Source organism: Coffea arabica, chromosome 1e, assembly GCF_036785885.1.
Source record: "Coffea arabica cultivar ET-39 chromosome 1e, Coffea Arabica ET-39 HiFi, whole genome shotgun sequence".
Lineage (NCBI taxonomy): Eukaryota > Viridiplantae > Streptophyta > Magnoliopsida > Gentianales > Rubiaceae > Coffea > Coffea arabica.
In genome coordinates this window covers 8,396,762-8,415,484 of record NC_092311.1, presented here as the reverse complement: position 1 = coordinate 8,415,484, position 18,723 = coordinate 8,396,762, and the positions used below count along the sequence as shown (strand labels likewise).

The window sequence follows — 18,723 nt, the reverse complement described above, 5'->3', positions numbered from 1 at the left end:
AAAGTAAAGTAACTTTAAAAAAAATAAAAATATTGAATTCTTTCTTATTTGTATTTTTTTAAAATAAGAATTGAGCTCTTTCTCTCTCTCTCTCTCTCTCTCTCTCTCTCTCTCTTTTCCCAACCTTTCTATTTTTTTTAGTATTAATAAGATTACCAAGAAGAAAGAGATTAATACTTTGACTTTTTCTCTTGATACTAAAAAAGAGAACAACCACTCTAAATTTTTTATTATTTTTATTATTTAAAGAGGAGAATACTTTTTTTCTAAAGTTTTTTAACTCACTAAATTGGTTTAATTGTGGGATAAATTGTCTAAAAAATAATTCTAGGGGGTAAATTGATAATAAAGCTATAGTTTATGAAAGGAAAATGATAATAATTTTAAGGGCTAAACATGTCTTTTTAATTGAATTAACAAACTCCATTAAAGTGATAATAACCCTATTTTTAAAAGTGTAACTTAAAGTTGGGGAAAAAATTTGTCCAAAATAAACTAGCAAAAAGCATGGATGCCAAGCAAACCTTACATTTTCTTCAACATTCATGATAAAATTGTGCAAAACTTTAGCCTTCCAAAATTAGGAGATTGGCTATGACGTACTAAAACTATTGGATGTGTTGTCTTCTCAACCTTGCCTCTAGTAGGCAAGAGTCATAGTAATTTTAGACCAACAGAGACAAATACAGCAGAAATATGACAATAGTTAGTTGACCTACAAAGTGGCCAGCATTAAGAATCCAGTAGAAATGTAAATTTCTGTATGATTTGGTGAAACCCTTTATACTCTTTGTCATCTTCAAAATACGCAGGAGTTCTATCCATGTTCAAGAAAAATGTGATCCCATCCCACCAATGAAATAGGAAAAAAGTTACTGATTTTGATAAGAGAGTGTTTTTCTTAGAAAGAGGGATTTGGGTTCTCAATTACTTGTGGGATTAATTAATTCCTACTTGAGCTTTTCAACCCATGTGGGCATTGGATACGTTGGTTGGACAGATGAGATGAAGCTATCAGCAACAATAAATAACATTCTAATCAAACTAAAGAAAGTCAAATTGATAGCATGGAAAATAAAGCATCATTCCTGCTCTATATTTCTTAAACCATTGCAGAATTGTGCTTGTCCATTTTAGATATTAACATTTACTCCATTTGCTCAAAGTTCATCGACCTGCAAAAAGTAGTTGAACAAATGCTTGAGAATTTACTGCATGTAATTGGATAAGCTGGTCTTATCTCAATTGAGATGTGATTGAAGAATGCTGATCAAATGAGGAAAAAAAATCATTTTTGGTATAATTCAAAATTACAAACTGATATAGTTCCTGAAAACTTCCCGACTTTTCGTTCTCAACTAAAACACAAAAGCTGATATATTTGCCTCCCTAATCCATGTCCTAATGAAATCACCTTGGATGGCTCTAGCAACAAGTTGAAAATTCCCATCTGTTCTAGCCATTATTACTTCTCCAACTCTGAGAAGTAAAAAATTTTCTAAGGAGAAAAACTCACGTGACATTCAGTGATATAGTCCTTAACTTCTTTCTAATATAACCATTCATCTAGGTAACATTATCATCATTACCATCACCTTCGGAAGGGCACCTCAATCTTTGAGGGTATACTGAGTACCTTCTTACTGCAATTTTGTGTTTTAGTTTGGATTCAGCTGATAATGATAAAGGCTCATCCTCATGTAAAATTGAGAGGAAATTGTAGAAATACTCTATTTATACACAAATGAAATCGGCAAGCATAAATTTACCAATTTATTGTGATTACCTTTAAGTTTAGATAGGCTAGGAAAAAAGTCAAAAGAATTCATACCATATTATTACTATAATGGCTAATGACTGCTATCAATTCCTTCCATGTTTCTGTGGCCTCTGCAAACTTACCTGCTGCAATTTGCTTCTTAATTTGAAGAACTACCCTACATTAAATATAGACTTATTAGAGAACCAAAATCTTTGAGCTTGATTAGATTAGAGAATTATGCTAATATGTACTACTAGTTTAAAGCATAAACATTGAAGACCTGTTTGATTTCTTCAAATCATTGCTGTCAAGCAACGAGACATCTTTTATAAGAGGACCCATGAAGACTGCATTTCAATATAAGACTCAATTCAGCTGCCCTAATCATGACACTAGTGAACAAGTAAAGAAAAAAAATACTGACTACAAACTGAAGAATCTTCTAGTGAGATCCAACTATCCCTTAATGCAACTTATATTTATAAAGGTAATAGCTCAATACTTTGGGATTTAAGAAAAAAGGTACTCCATATTCAATTTTAGGGCTCTAAATTCAATTTTTAAGTCCAAGATTTAGCTTCAATTTTCTAGCTTTAATAGCCTTTAAAGCAGATAAAGCCTTAATAGCAAATTTGCCTCCATAAAACTCTTCTATAATGTACAGAGGACTCTTCTAAAGGATCTCATTCCCTTTGAAAAATTCGATCAAGAATGTAGTTTCGTCAGTTGTTGCCTCAAAATCACTTTTCACAAACAATGTGGTGTCTTCCGTGTCTTCCACAAAACTATGACCATCCCAACTAGATAATTCTATGCACAATTACTAGAAAACAAAATCAGGTAAGAAAATACAAAAAACCCCTCCAGGAAAATCTCATATTGATTTTTGAAAAAGCTGCATATTAATGAGATAATTCACTAACATTAATGTACCAACCATTACCTACACAAACAGGAGATCAACTTTCTGCAACCATGTTGAATTTCCTCGCTTTAGGAAAACATCTAGAGGCCCAATCTCCTCAAAGTTACCAATTCCCACACCTGAAGCTCCCTTCACTACAAAAACAGATTGTTTTATCATAAAAATAATCAAGATTGAAATTTGAGGGAACCCTATGGGAATTCTGATACTCACAGGTCTACTTTGCAGCTAAGGCTGCATACAAGTAGAGCCACTCATGACTGATCACGAGTAACTCGAATCAATATTCAACTCGAGGTCGGGCAACACTGAACTTGAGTCGAGTTTGAACTGACTAAGTCAAGCTTGAATACAAAGATAATCAACTTGTTAACTCGTGAGTTGACTCAATTATATATATATATTATTTACATAATAAAATTACATGTATATATCCATAATATTTTGTTATTTATTAAGAAAAATTATTATTTTATTCATTCTTTTAAAAATAAGATAATTTTTTTTTTATTTTTTAAACTCGAGATCGAGCTCGACTTGGTTCAAATTTGAGGTCAAGTTTGACTTCGACCTTTACATTGAGAGCTCGTCGAACTCGAATTCAACCTCGAACTTGCTAAAATTAAATCAACATTTGACTCGATTTAGCTCATTTGTAGCCCTATCTACAGCCAAAGAATAATTGGCCAAGGCTTTTCGAGATCTTGAATCATGTTTGGACTTCTATAGTACCACCAGAGCATGTGAGCCTTTGAAACATACACAAGAACTCAATATCAACATTGACAAGTAATACATGTAATGGGCACTTAAAACATCAGAAACATACTTGGCCTGATTTGAACATATCCTCACGCTTCTGATCCATCTTGACTTCCAGCAGCTATTGCTATTCCCACATGAAATAGTAGAATCATAAGAAGAGAAACAACAACGTCTGACTTTTCCATTTCAGACACTGAAGACTTTAGGGGTAGGATAAGTTTTTGACTTCCTAAAATAAGGGTGATCTGAGTTGGTTAGTGATAATAACTATCCTAATCTTAAGAAAATCATCATATGAACTAATGTCTATTCAACTAATCAAAAAGAGGTAATCTTTGTCTCTTTATCTTGTTAGTCTTAATCTCTTATCACTCTCTTGTACGAAAACCTATATATAGGGATACCTAACACCTAATTAGGAGGATATTCTTCTCCTCAAGTCAAAAAATGACTTGAGAATCAGAGTGACCTTAGAGACTTGACCCCGAGGATCTTCATGAATTGGTACTTTCCTTGTATGTTTCTTAGAGAGTTCTACCTTTATGCGATTGAGCTCCCTTCTTACCTGTCTAGTCCAACTCAGTGGAAGGAAATACTGCTTCAACAATTTGCGCTCTCTATGGGAAGTGGAGTAATATAACTTCCTTATGACAAAGACAGCCTCCAAGTAATCTATAGGCAATACCAATTAAAGTTACCCCAAAGAACCTCATGACATCCCTGGGCAAACTTAGGGTAACAATGACTATTAGATTTTAGAGGAGAAGAAAGAGAAAATTATGAATTTTGTACCAAATAATTTCCCTTTATTTGATGATATTGTCAGCCTGGTGAAAGGAAAAATAAGGCAGAAGAGGTGTAAAATTCAAAAGCTCTGATAAAGATGATAGAAAGGCAAGCTTTGTCGTCCTAAAATAGCTCTGATGATGATCATCCCCCTAAGAGGAAATGGGTTTATTCTCCCTTTAGGAAGCATATTTTTATCTCAAAAACTAGTAAGCACTACTCTCATTGCTCTCATCCTCGGTTAATAAAAGTTATTTGGAATACCATATGCCTAAGGATCCAATTCAGGATGAACTCGATCTAATCCTGCAGCCAAATCAATATGCAGATCTTTACATAGTTTTCTCCCTTTGTCAAGGAAATTGAAGAATATCCTCCACCAAAAAGATTTAAAATTCATGGATATGTATGATGCATCTACAAATCTAGAGGATCACCTGTTTGTGTTTCTTACTCATATATGACTGCAAAGCACTATAGATGAGAATCATTGCAAGACCTTTCCTATGTTCTTGAAGGAAAGGGCTCAGCTTTGGTTCCACTATTACCACTAAGATTAGTCAAGTCTTTCCTTGAACTAGCTAGGCAATTTGTAGCACAATTCGTCTCTTCCAAAGTTTACTACAAGAATGCAGCACATTAATGGTGATAAAACAAAGGCATGATAAATCTATTAGGAATTATATGACTAATTTTAATAATGAGTCTCCAAACCTGAGATAAAGATGATAAGGTGATGATGGTAGCATTTATAAATGGCTTGAGAAGTAACGAGTTATATTATAAATTTGCCAAGAAACCACCTATGACATTGGAAGAACTATTGAATAGAGCTCACGTAGATGGAACTGCCGAGAAGGCTACTCGTCTTAAACAAGAATCTGAGAAAGACTTTGAAGACAGATGAAGAAAGAATGGAACCATTGACCTTAAAGTTGGGCAGATCAAGAGGAACATTTTTGACCAACTTTCTAAAAGGAAGAGTCCATCTCAGGAAAAGAATTTCACGCCCTTATCAATACCAAGATCTCAAATCTTGGCAGTAATGGAAGCAAAAGATATTGAAAGAAGGTCTCCTAGGATGTCTGGTTCCAAAAATAAAGGAATAAAATCCTTTATTGTACTTTCATAGGGATATCGGTCACGACATTGAGAAATGCAAGGATTAAAAAAAAGAAATAGAGGAGTTGATCAAATGAGAAACTTGAAAGAGTACGTTCAAAATAACCAAGCTTCCTAGGGAGAAAGAAAAGATTATAGTCCGAACAATCAAAATGATAAAGGAGAAAACGACAAACGAGATCAACAGAGATCACCTCGAGATCGTTCACTTGACCTTGATTCACAAAATCTAGTTCGAGTCATCAATGCAATAGCTAGAGGACCTACTAGTGAGAATAGTCATTCAACCCAAAAAAATAACCAAACTCTACTAGAAGAGGATAATTCTACCCAATGAATTGAACATATATGAGAAATCATAAATGGACCTGAGGATTTTGTCTCATTGGCATCAAGCCATCAAGAGCCAATTATCTAGATGTGATCACTAATAATTTCAGATAAGTGTTTATAGATCCAGGAAGCATAGTAGATGTATCATATTACAAAACTTTCAAGAACCTTAAGTTAAAAGATAGGCAATTTACTCTAGTAAGGAGGCCATAGGTAGGATATTTTAGCCCTCCTATAAAACCTGAAAGATGATTACTCTAATGGTAACTAATGGAAAAGTCCCTAGATATCGAATTGTTCCAGTCAATTTCGTGGTTGCTAAAGGACCTTCATCATACAATATGTTCCTTGGCTAATCTACTCATAACTCTTTAAAAGCCAATACCTCAACTTTACATTTGAGCATGAAGTTTCTGACTTCCAGTGGGACAGCAGAGGTTCATGGAGATCTTGAGGTGGTTAGGACATGTTATATAGCCATCCTCAAAGGGAAAGAAAAATTGGTGGCTCAAGCAACCAATTTGGATCCCTTTATACCCAAGGAAAAAGCAAATCAACTCAGAACTGAGGACATTGTAAAAGAATTTTCATTAGAACACTACAACAAAAATGACTTTTAACGGCATTTAAAAGTGTCAGTATAAATAATCTAACCTGACACTTTACCTTTCCTCACATCTCGGACGAGTGTCGTCCCTTCCAATGTGGGGATAGGCTCGTAGCATTCAAAGTGTCAGGAAAACTATGCTGTTATAGCATCCCATCTGCCAACAAAATTCCATTTTCTTGATAATCGAAAGTGTCAGGATAGTTATAGTCAGTAACAAGTAGGAGTTTTTTTAACTGAGCTATGCTGACACTTTTAACTGCCAGGAGTTTTTTTTTTCTTTTTTTTTTTATATAGAAGCAACCTGCAGGTAGTGCTCCCTGCTATACATTCCGTCAATCAGAAACCCAAAGGACTTGTAAAATTATCCCAAAGAACAGAATGCATATAGTAATCTTAAAGCAAAAGTCAATACTCAAATATAATTTGTTGAACTAAAAGTCAGTAACAAGTACTAACATAACAAATCCCTAACAAATACAAACTTGAAAGATTCTCATGTGCACAAACTTAAAAGATTCTCTTGTGCACAAACTAAAATATTCTCATCCCTAGCAAGTAGAAAGAACTTGCAGTAGCTTCCAAACTTTCCAATGAAATGAGAGCCTTCAGTCATAACCTGATATCTTTTGTGAGCCATCATTATTCTGCAAAGAAAGACCAGAAATAAAAAAATAAATTAAAGATATCAGCACCTAGCAATTACGTTCTAATGTAAAGTAACGATACCAAACAGGATTCATTTCATTCGAAATAAAGTTGATTGCTGAATAGCCAAATTTTGGTACCAAGCAGGTTTGCAAAACTTAACTGGCAAAAGCAAAGGTGATAACGCAAGTTATATTTTCTTGTATATCAAAAGGTTTTGGAATAACACACTGATCCAGTTGCCATCATTGCACTGAAATTTCTACTTGCTATCACCAAACATACTACTAAAGCAGCAAACATACTAAATAAAGAAGAAGAATGACCAAAAAGATAGATGTCATGATTGAAATTACCCCCCTTTAGAAGACTAGAATTTATGAATCTAGATGTAATTTTATCCTTTGGCTTAGCAATGAATTCGAACGTTTGACATAACAATCTGGGGAGAAAATGTGAAAAAGCAATACCTCTTCTTTGAAGTTTAGATCATAAGTCTTGTCTTTACCATAAAACTCAGAAGCTGCCACATCCATCCCAATCACAACCTGCAGCAATTTCAAACTCTTCAAACTGATTTCAATACAGACTTGTTGAAATAAACCATACCACAGACAAGCACCCATCAAATAAGTTCAATTAGGATGTTCAAGAAAGCAATGGCTGGACCAATGCCAGAAGTACCATTAATTTTTTAGGCAAATATCTCACTTCCATTCTCACTCACCACTTCCCTTTATTCCCCAATGTATTTAGCCAAAGAGGGGAAAATACCAAAAAACAAAAAAAAATCTTCAATTGAGTGTACAGATGAGTTTAATTGACAAGCTTATGTAGCTTAAAAAATTGGATAATATGAAAACTAGCAATAAATGAAGTCCACTAACCTCTAACCGAAAGGCACGTTCCTCATTGTTTCCCTTCTCTGTGCAACATCTTAATTGCAGCCACAGTGCCATCACTCAAAATCCCTCTATACACTACCCCATACCCTCCATTTCCTATCACATTTGCTGCACTAAATTTGTTTGTTGCAATCTCAAGCTCTGTGTAAGTAAAAACTTGTACACCCCTAAGCTTGGATGCAGCCTGCTTCCATACAAACATCCGCCTTTGACATCTGCTCCATTTTCACCAGCAAAACATATACCCATAGCATTCAAGAACAGTGTAACCAGTATAAACATCCATTCCAATACTTACTTTACCAGTGTAACCAGCTTTAGCAATAGCTGTTTTAAGCAATTCAAGACCTTCCTTGTTCTCCTGAAATGTCAAAGTCACAAAGTTGTAAAACATATGACAACCGAATTGAACAATGAACAGGAAGCATATTAGCAAAATGCCATGAACTAACCTGGATATTAGAGCAATGTCACCCTCATCACCAACATTTGTTGCATCTTGGCCATACTTCTTCTTAATTACAGACTGAAGAAAGAGATCAGCAATAAACAAGCATATGTCAAAGCAACAGAAACACATCAAATGCGCTCACAGATATGAAAGAGGATAAAGCATCTTAATTACAATAATTCTATTAGTTTATATATTATTGAGTAAATTAATATCAGTACCAAAGGAAAGAAGGTTGACATTTTATCGAACAGGTTATGGACAACAAATCCAGTATAAAGGGTAGTGGTCACTTATGTGGGAGAAGCCGGGGTACAGGGCAGGGGGCAAGAGGAGATTTTTTGGCATAAGACGAGGGCTGATACCTTTGCTTTCCAGCAACGCCTCGACACTAGCAATCATTTCTGGTACCTTGCTCTATGCAAAAGGTTATTCTTATGAGAAGCAAATCATGTATAGGGAATTACTCGAGCAATATTATATGCCAAATTCACTTCCCATTTTCATATATGGGACAACGAACTTTCTTATTCTTGACTCGTGATGTGATTAACATAGAAGAAGGCTTACCTTTAGGCTCTCTGCAAGGAATGAGTGGTTAGCCAGTTTGTGTACTTTTGCCCATTTTTTACCCTCATTTGTTATAAGCGGCTCACCTATTAATTTGATAATTTCTTTGCAATGCCTTCCATATCCATTTTCTGGTAAGCGCCTTCTCTGTTGGTTAGTAATTCTTTGATTAGCTCTGCATCTATTATAATTAATTGGGCTTGTGAACCATGCCAACTAATATATAGTTCTTACCTGTCAGCCGAAACAGAAAATCATGAAAACAAGATTGAGAATGAAGCAACTTTTAGAAGAAAAATCAGTATCGAACTTGAACTAGCATACCACAGAATCTTATTGCAGCTTACAGGAGTTAATTATTTTCACATCAGTTGGTTTACAGAGCAGGAGCAGGAAATCAGAAAATTGTACAATTTAGGGCAAAAAGTAACCATGCAATTACATACCTTCAATAGGGAAGCAAAAGTAGTTTGATTGCGGAGAGATTCAGCAGAAAAAACTTTGTGGGGAAAGGAAAATTTTGGCAGAGAGCTTTGAGAGATAGTTTGCCGAGAGAGATGAGAAGAGCCAAAATTTTGCTGGCCGGCAAAATGAAATTTTGAGATTTCACTATAAGTGTTTTGGCAAAGGAATCTTCCGCCAAAATCAAACGACATCGTTTTATGTTTTAATTTTTTTGGTGTATCTCACATTTTCTCAAGTGTCATGATAGGAAATCTAAAGACACATTATTATTTTTATATCAGATAAAATAAAAAAAAATTAAAGTATATATTATTGATTTGATAACAAATGTCATGATAGAAGTGCTATAATGATACAAACCAACAAGTGTCCTTATACATGTGTCAAGAAAAGCCATTTTTGTTGTAGTGGAAGAGAAAATACAAGTTCAGGTGATTAAAATTGGGTTTTCTCTACTCTAGCGTGAGAAGGAATAGTTGAAGGAGCTGTTTAGGGAATACTAGTAGAGCTGGTTGTCCATAAACCAAATGCAGACCTAAGTGCTAAACCAGTAAAGTTGAAGAAGCAAAATTTTGCCTTGGAAAGAAATGAGATCATTAATTAGGAGGTGGAAAAACTTTTAGAATCTCGGATCATAACTGAGGTATGCTATCCGAACTGGCTAGCTAATCCAGTATTGGTGAAAAAAGAAGACAAATCCTAGAGAATGTGTGTAGACTTCACCAATCTGGATAAGGCATTTCTAAAGAATTGTTACCCACTTTCTCAGGTGGACAGGCCAGTAGATTATATTATTGGATGTGATATTATTTTTCTGAATACTTTTAAGAGCTATCACCAGATAGAAATGAAGAAAAGCGATAAGGAAAAGACCTCTTTTATTAAAGAAGGAGGTATATATTGTTATAGCTGTTTAGATTAAAAAATGTTGGATCTACCTACAAAGGCTAGTAAACAAGTTGTTTCAAAAGCAGATCATCAAGAACATGGAGGTCTATGTAGGCGATATATTCGTAAAGAGTTGAACTACTTAACAGCTCATTCCTGACTTAAGGAATGTTTTTGAGATCTTGCATGATAGCAGGATGCATTTAATCCCAAAAAACTGTATATTTGCGGTGAAGTCTAGAAAATTCCTAGGATACATGGTATCCAAAGATGGAATATGAGTTAATTCGAATAAACTCAATGCTATCATCAAAATGACTCTTTCAAAAAATGTCAAAGAAGTGCATGGGAAGGATGGTAGCATTGAATAGTCTCTATCTAGGTATCAATTATGAATACCAAAAAGCTTCCCTTCTTCAAGATACTCAAAATAAGTATCAATTTTGAATGGATTAAGGACAGCCAGAAGGCCTTTGAAGTGCTGAAAAGGTATTTGGTTGACCTGCCCACTCTTATCTCACTAAAACAGGGAGAAATCCTGCTCGTCTACTTATATTTGTGCAAAGAAGCCACCAATGTTGTCTTAGTTCAAGAAAGTCAAGGTATTCAAAAACCAGTATATTATGTTATACAACATTTCATGGAGTCAAGATGTGGTATACATATCCGTAGATAAGCTTGTCTTGGATCTTGTTCATGCAACTAAAAAACTCAAACCTTATTTTCAATCTCACAGTATAATAGTCATAACAGATCAACCACTTAAGCAAATACTCACAAAATCAAAGGTATCAGGAAGGATGACAAAATGGGCTATTGAATTAGCTAAGCATGATATCTCTTATAAGTTAAGAACAGCGATAAAAGCACTAGTTTTAGCCGATTTCATAACTGAAGGAGTAGTTATATCTCAAATTGAAGTAAATGGCTTGGATAAAACTAGATCAGCATGAATTTTATTCATGGATGAGTCCTCTAGTAAGAAATGATGTAAAGCAGGGCTACTGTTGATCAGTCCAACAGGAGAAGAGCTGATATATGCTTTAAGGTTTGACTTTAAAGCATCCAATAATGAAGTAGGGTATGAGGCATTAATGCTTGGAATGAAGTTAGTTTGGCAAGTAGGAGTGATTTCCTTAAAGATTCATGGTGATTCTCAACTCATAGTCAATCAAGTAAAAGGGAACTATGAGGCTAAGGAAGATCTGATCAAGAAGTACCCGGCAAGAGTTTGGAAAATGGTAATGATGTTTGTGAAAGTAGAGATGGAGCAAATTCTGCGTTCCTAGAACAAGAGGGCAAATGCTCTATCTAAATTAACTTTTTCATCCTCTATACATCTCAATAAAGAAATCTTAGTAAAAGTGGTCAAATAGCATAGTTTTGAATAGCAAGAGGTTCAAGCGATTTATAACTCGGATTCATGGTTGTCACCCATAATTGAATACCTCAACTCGAGAATGCTACCAGAAATAAGTAGAAAGCATATAAATAAAACTCCGAACTACTAGGTATGTCTGCTTTCGAGAAACTCTTTATAGGAAGTCTTATTTATTTTCACAATTAAGGTGTATCACCCCAAAAGAAGGAGATTATGCATGTACTCCAAGAAAATTATGAAGGGATATGTGAAAATCGCATTGGGTCAAGAATGTTAGCAAAGAAATGTATGCTAATGGGTTATTATAGGCCCACAATCTTCAAAGATGCTTCTGAACTGGTGTTGAAATGAAGAGCTTACCAAATACATACATCAATTCATCATTAGCCTACTTAGGATATAATCCTTATTCAAAGCTGTTGGCCTTTTGCTCCATAGAGAATAGATCTACTTAGATCCTTTCCTAGAGCTCTTGAGATTATGAATACTTGGTGGTAACCATAAATTATTTTACTAATTGGATAGAGACCAAACCCTTGAGTTCTATAACAGGGAGAACAATTCAAATTTTTTTTGAAAGAATATCATGTGTTGTGACGGCCTCACCTTCTTCTAGGGCATACCCTAAAAGTTAGCGGATCGCCTGCCTGGCTCTCGCCAGGGCGCACTCACTTACATTAACTTCAGAAATAACATTTTGATAACCAAAACCAAACGCTCAAATCTTTTACAATACCAAGTTCAATACAAAAGTTTCAACCATAATATGAAACTAAAGGATTTACAATCACAAAAATCTTCACGTTAACTCCCTAAGATCCCTCGTTCGTTCCCCTACCACCAGCTCCTATAAGGAAAACAAAACTAAAGGGTTGAGCTAAACCTCAGTGAGGTTTGCCTAGTAGGCAACATTTAATAAACACTTAAATCAGTACAATTAAGCAAGTAGTGCACATTTTATTATACAATCACTTTCATTAAGCAATCGAAAAAACACTTCACTAAACAATCACTTTCAACAGGATACGGTGCTCGCATTAGAGCCACTTCAAGGTCATTGAGCATTCATTTCAGTATCAAGAGACACTTATTTCACCATCATTGTACATTCATTTCAATATCATTGCACATTCCGCTGATTCACCTCTTTATGTCCTCCAATACAACAAACAATCCCCTATATTCAATAATTAGTTCAATAACTCCCAACCTCATGGTAATACTCGAGTATACCGAAACATTTACTCAAAACTACGGTCCTACCCAACCAAGCCCTTTGCTGGCCCGAATAGTCCGTTGAACAGAGAGTTTTGGGGCCCAATTCAGCCGATGCGGTGAGGCACATATACGACTTACATTCATGCACACTTACAATAACATTCAGCCAATTATTGACCTCAAACTCAACTAAGCCGAGTGTGATAAAGTACACTCTCGACTTAGAAGGTGAGGGACAATTGAGATACACTTCACAAGGAATCATTTAGTAATAATTCATGATAAGCACATTTGTCACATAATTTCACTTAGATACACATAAACAGTTAAACACATAAATTCGGAAAACACTCACCAATTATCCAAATAATTTACTCTCGAGTCTCGGGTTTGTTTCCTGGCTCACAGCTACTTCCTGAGATAAATATATAATTTCATGATAAATTTATAATTTGTATATGTTCACTTATTACTTAAATTATTCGAATTAGGTTTGACTTTAAAATATAAAATATACGCAATATTTATTCCCCAATTTATTTCGAGACTTATTGACTTTATTATCTTAAATCACGAATTATACATACTTTTCAAGTTAATAATTTATAAAATGTTTACATTAGGATTAATCATTTTCTACTCAAGATTCTAAGTTTAAAGCTTAGGAATATTCCATTGGTCCCCTTTTTAAATTAGTTAAACTCCAAGTTATTTGTAAATTAAATTTTATTCCACTACACTCGTCCCTCAAATTTTATAGTTTTTAACATATTTGTAAAGACAATATTAAGTGATTAGAAGCCAATTTAGGTATATAACTATCATGAGTTTTCCTCTCATTTGCTTTAATTTAACTCTACTCGTGAACTAGATATAGTCGTTAAATCTCAGAGCAACCTTAACTATCATTTATGAATGCTTACAGGGTTGGGAATTAGATGAAATGCTGTTAAAAAAATAAGTTTCTTCACGGCCAGCATCAAGTAGAATGCATTCGGAAAAACAAGAGAAAGGCAACGAGAAAGGCAGCTTTGCCAACCTCTGGTGTTTTGATCATAACTGGAGCTATACTTATCGGATTGAGGTAAATTTTATAATGTTTCGAAACTAAGACATGAACCTACATTTCTTATGGTGGCATCGACACCCAGTTCTCACATTTTCAGGGTAAAAAATAGCCGATCAGAAGCACATTCTGCTTCATTCTCTCGGACAAGTTACCTGCCATCACTAAACTTATTCTGCCTTCAACAATCAGTTTAGTTCCTACTCATTTCTGTCTTTCTGGTGGAGATTTAGAGGCATTATAACAGGTTCAACTCTGTAAGTTAGTTTAGAAGTTTAAGGGTTTGCAGCTTTTCTTTCCAAGGTTAATTTCCTCCCTCTCGGATTCACAGCAGGTTGCATCAACTAGTTAAGCTTCCTGAGTTTTGGTCTCAATCATTTATGCAGAGGACACTTAACCTACTGCGGGTTACTCTAAGCTAAACAAGGTCGTTCATGACCAGGGTTCAAAGGAAAAAAGACTGAGTTCTGCTTCGTTTCTGCAGCTAGCTGCAAATCTGGTGCATTGCAGCATGCATCAGATTTGAATGCTTTCACATGCGTATAGCAACAAGGTATCATTTGTTAGTTCCTTAGGATCCCCCTTCAATCTCAGGTTCCAGTTAGCATGCAGGGAACATCTCTTCGGTTACAGGTTGTCCTTAACAAATGTTAGACTAAATTCAAGAACTAAACAAAACCATACCTCATTTCTGCTCTTAGTTACAAATTCTGCATAACATTTTCTTGAACCAGAACTAAGCCTCTAGCTAAATTCAACGTATAAGGCTTATGTTTAATGGATTAAATCAACTAAACAGAGAGTGGTTATAGCTCTTACCTGTTCCCTTAAAGTTCGATGTTGCAGGCTGCTCAAGTTTGCTATCACAACTCCTCACTCGACCTCCCTTCTGTTTTCGTTCGCATAGTTAGCTGTTGGTGAAGCTTACACTTTCTTTTCCCTCACACTCCATCTCACTCACTCGAGTCTGCTTTAGGAAGAAGCAAGAAAGGAAGACAACTTTTCTTCTCAACTCTCTCGGCCTTATTGATTAAGGAGATTAGATTGTTTCCTTTCGGCCACCGCCCAGTTTTTGTTTCTTTTAAGCTGCTCTCTATTTGGTTATTGCTTACTCAGCTGGCTTAGTAACATTTCCTTCCTGGCAGCTATCTCAATTCACCGCCCAAATGCATTGGCAGAACCTATCATTTTTCTTTCGGTTCTATTCCAGAAGGTGGTCCTCTTGGTTACACGGTTGATTGCTGAAGTTTTAGGGTTAAATTGGTCTTTTAGCTTTGGTTTATTTACTAGTTAAGAATTTGTTATTCTATCAACTTCAAATATTGCCCCAAACTTTAGTTTGTTCCAATTTACATACCCCTATAAGAATTTTTTCTACACCATTCTGGGATTTTTTTTATTTTCAATTTATAAGAAATCAATTAAACACTTAATTTAATCAATTGTATAATATATGTATTATTTCTAAAAACAAAATAAAAAAATAAATTCAAGGTATAACTATAAATTCTCGAGTTCTCACATGTGTCGCTTTAGGATACCATATGTACTGATATCGGATAATGGAAAGTAGTTTGTGAAAAATCCCTTTAAGAAGTGGTATGAAGAGTTGAAAGTAAAATAGCATTTCACTTTAGTAGAACATCCGTAAGTTAATGGGCAGGTGAAAAATATGAATATGGCGGTTTTGCACAAGTTGAAAACCAAGATGAAGCAAGTACAATCGGAATGATTGGATGAATTGCCTAACATCCTATGGGCCTATCAAACAACTACTCAAAGGACAACAACTCAGGGAACTCCATTTGCACAGACTTTCGGGGTAAGACCAGTTATACCAACAAAAGTGGGTGTCCCCTTATCTAGGACTCAGAATTTTATTTCAGAAGTCAATAATAAAGAAATAAAATATAACTTGGATATGATAGAGCAAAAAGAGGGAGTAAGCCACAATAAGAATGGCAAAATATAAAGAACAAGTAGCTCAGTACTATAGCATTAAAGTTCTGCAAAGGAGATTTAAGGTAAGAGGTCTTGTCCTAAGAAAAAAATTTAATTAGCCACGCACATGCAACTAATAAATTAGATCTTAATTAGGATGGTCCGTACACAATTATAGAGGCTAGACAAGTTGGATATTATAAACTATCTCATCTCAGTAGAGAAGAGATCCCGCACCCCTGGCACACAACTAATTTGAAACTCTTTATCCAGTAATAAGTAATCGGAACTTTGATTTTGTACTTTCTATGTGTTTGAAATAAAAATATTTTTTTGGCCTAAATTCTTATTGTATTTGAACACTCGTCATTTAAATTGGATAATTTTTAATTATCCAATAAATAGGTGACGCTATGCTTTTAACTTAGTATACTTTAAAAAATTTTCTAAGTACATTAGGGGGCAAGATATATCAAGACATATTACAAAAATATGACAAATTCATTGAAAAAAGCTAGCAATATGAGGAATTCATTGAAAGAAGACAGCAATGTGAGGAATTCATTGAAAGATTTTCATTAAAATGTGAAATATTTTATACAAAAAACTGTTGAGTACAAAGGAAGAAGGCCCTAGACTATAGTTTGTTTGTTATTAGCGTTGTTAGTAATCTCTTTCTTGGAGATAGTGCTGTCCTGGTCAGCTTATTTCTCTGAATTATGCTCCGGTTGCTCAACTAGCTCTAGCTCAAGGTTGGCAATAACCTCCTCCAGTTTGTAGCTTTTGATGTAACCATCAACCAACTTGTTGATCTGTTTATTAGCCTTGATATCGTAAACCAAAAATTTTGACAAGTTGATTCCAAGGAGGTTCATTGCCTCGACTTTAGGTAAAGCGCTAGAATAGCCATACTGGAAGGTTGGTCTACTGAGTGTGACTAAGTTTTCCTCAAATTTGGGGGAGCAAATGAACTCTCTGACGGCTTTACTCTCCCCTTTTTGGAAAGACTTAATCAACTTGACATTGTGTTTCCCTTCTAGTTTGGCATGACTCTTTTGAATCTCTTGCAAGCTAATTTGAAGCAAGGCAACTTAAGTAGCCAATCCTGTGCTTTCTGGAGCTGAGCCTAAAGAGAATCAAGCTCTTTTTATGCAGTGTTGAGCTACTTTTCAAGGGTCTGATTCCTCTTGGTTGCCTTCTCTAGATCAAGCATTAGCTTTTCAAAGTGGTAGGCCACCTCCATACCTGATTCATTTTCCTTAGAAGAGAAACATGGTGATTAAATTAGTAAAAAAAGAAAACACTCTTCTTAAAGGGAAACTTGCTTAAAAAAAAAAGATGAGGTTCAAAGGCTTTGGCTTCCTACCTGAGCTTAGAAAGAATAAAAGACGTCTAACAACTTGAAGTTGGAAGCCAACTCCATGAATCTCTTATCCCTTGGCAACAGTGAACTGCGGGTCAACTCGTGGACAACATATGGATACTGAGCTTGATCATTGATGAAAAGACCCTATTATGAATAAAAGTAATAGGGGTCATGGATAGTGTGATATTGGCTAGGTTTCAGTGGCACTGCATATCTGAAATTCCATGTTAATAGTGGTGATACATGGTCTGCCTGCTGCTCAGCCGAATTAAGCCCACAATGGACTGTCTCCCTTGCATCAGAACTTCGCACAACGATCCCTCTTAGGTGCCGCCTTTTTGCCCTTAATTTGCCCCTTTACTTTGCTTGGTGTCCGTAGGGGTCTAGGTAGGAGGAGAGCTGACCTATTGAGTAAGAGAACCACCCTACTACTAGCCTCTGAAGAGTTGAGCAGAAGTCTCAAAGGATAAGAGTTGAGAGAATTATCTCACTATAAAGAAGAAAAATAAGGGTTAGAGCTCTACGTAAAGAGAGAGAGAGGAAGGAAGAGAAAGGAAAAATTACAATTCTTGTATTCCTCTTAGTGTAAATCCCAATCCTAGTCACTGGATAGAGGATTGACTAGTCCGACTGTTGCAATTTGACTAGAGGAGAAATTCTTGGTAAGTAATTTGGCTATAGGTCTCAAGAGTAAGTCAAAAGGCATCCATGTCTAGATCGACATGATATGGATCAGTTTTGACTTCCCCTACCTTCCAAAAATTAGGAGGAGAGAAGTCGATTTTTACAAAAAAGAATTCATTCTTTCACCTTTTAATGAAATAAAGAACTCAATTGAAATATCACGGGTGCCCTTACTATCTTTACTAGAGGAACGCCTAGCAAAGTAGAACCACCCAAGCTGAGAAGTCTTACGCATATGGTATGCTCAGAATAAGGAAAGAGAATAAGAAATTACACAAAGACTACAGTAGATTAGGAAGCCTATAGTGGTTTTAATGGAGTTAAAGTAAAATAATCCTAATCCTCTTGTAGGCCAAGATGTTGAAAAGGGCCATAGAAGTAGGAAGTCTTATACCCGAGAGAACCTGTTCCCTATAAATGGCAACATAGTTAGGAGAAAGTCAATTGACCCTTTTGTTAAGGCTAGCTGCTTGGGCTTCAAAGGATTCTGAGATGGAATAAGTGGTAGCTAACTCGTCCATGTCCCCTTGAGAAAGAGTAAAGGAGAAATTGGGGATGTAGCTAAAGTCACTGAAGCCATGGTCAGGTAGGTAAACCTGAGCATATGGGTGGTGACATTGGTCACTAACACTGACCTCACCTTCTCCTTACTTGGTACCAAACTTTTCTGAAGAAGCATGTTATACAATAGGGAGCTACTCGGAAGGGTTAGCCTGCTCTACAGGATCTACTCGAAGGTTAGTAGATGGGGTTCTAGAAGAAGTATGAGAACTCATAACTTCTATGGGTTCCAATAGTTCTGGGAGATACTTAGGACCAAAATTTTGACCAAATGAAGAA

General features: G+C 35.5%; 1 protein-coding gene and 1 pseudogene across 17 annotated transcripts; both read right to left on the bottom strand.

Moving 5' to 3' along the window:
- Window positions 1-1,516: 1,516 nt before the first annotated feature.
- On the bottom strand, window positions 1,517-3,637 carry LOC113737435 (serine carboxypeptidase-like 51; annotated as a pseudogene).
- Window positions 3,638-6,691: 3,054 nt separating this feature from the next.
- LOC113712020 (uncharacterized) lies at window positions 6,692-15,045 on the bottom strand. 17 transcript variants are annotated; one of them, XR_011815914.1, is made up of 10 exons: window positions 14,712-15,045; window positions 13,182-13,241; window positions 9,321-12,455; window positions 8,875-9,021; window positions 8,670-8,721; window positions 8,306-8,379; window positions 8,152-8,214; window positions 7,836-8,068; window positions 7,419-7,496; window positions 6,692-6,947 (listed from the first exon to the last, which is right to left on the bottom strand). XR_011815914.1 is itself a non-coding variant. In XM_072053132.1 (4 exons), exons 1-3 carry the CDS (start codon window positions 8,431-8,433, stop codon window positions 7,858-7,860), a joined length of 402 nt encoding a protein of 133 aa, XP_071909233.1. In that variant the 5' UTR covers window positions 8,434-8,662; the 3' UTR covers window positions 6,692-6,947; window positions 7,836-7,857. The 17 variants fall into 17 exon arrangements, 1 of the variants encoding a protein (XP_071909233.1); XR_011815912.1 differs by having other exon boundaries at window positions 7,836-8,214; XR_003453233.2 differs by lacking the exon at window positions 7,836-8,068.
- Between the last annotated feature and the right edge of the window lie 3,678 nt (window positions 15,046-18,723).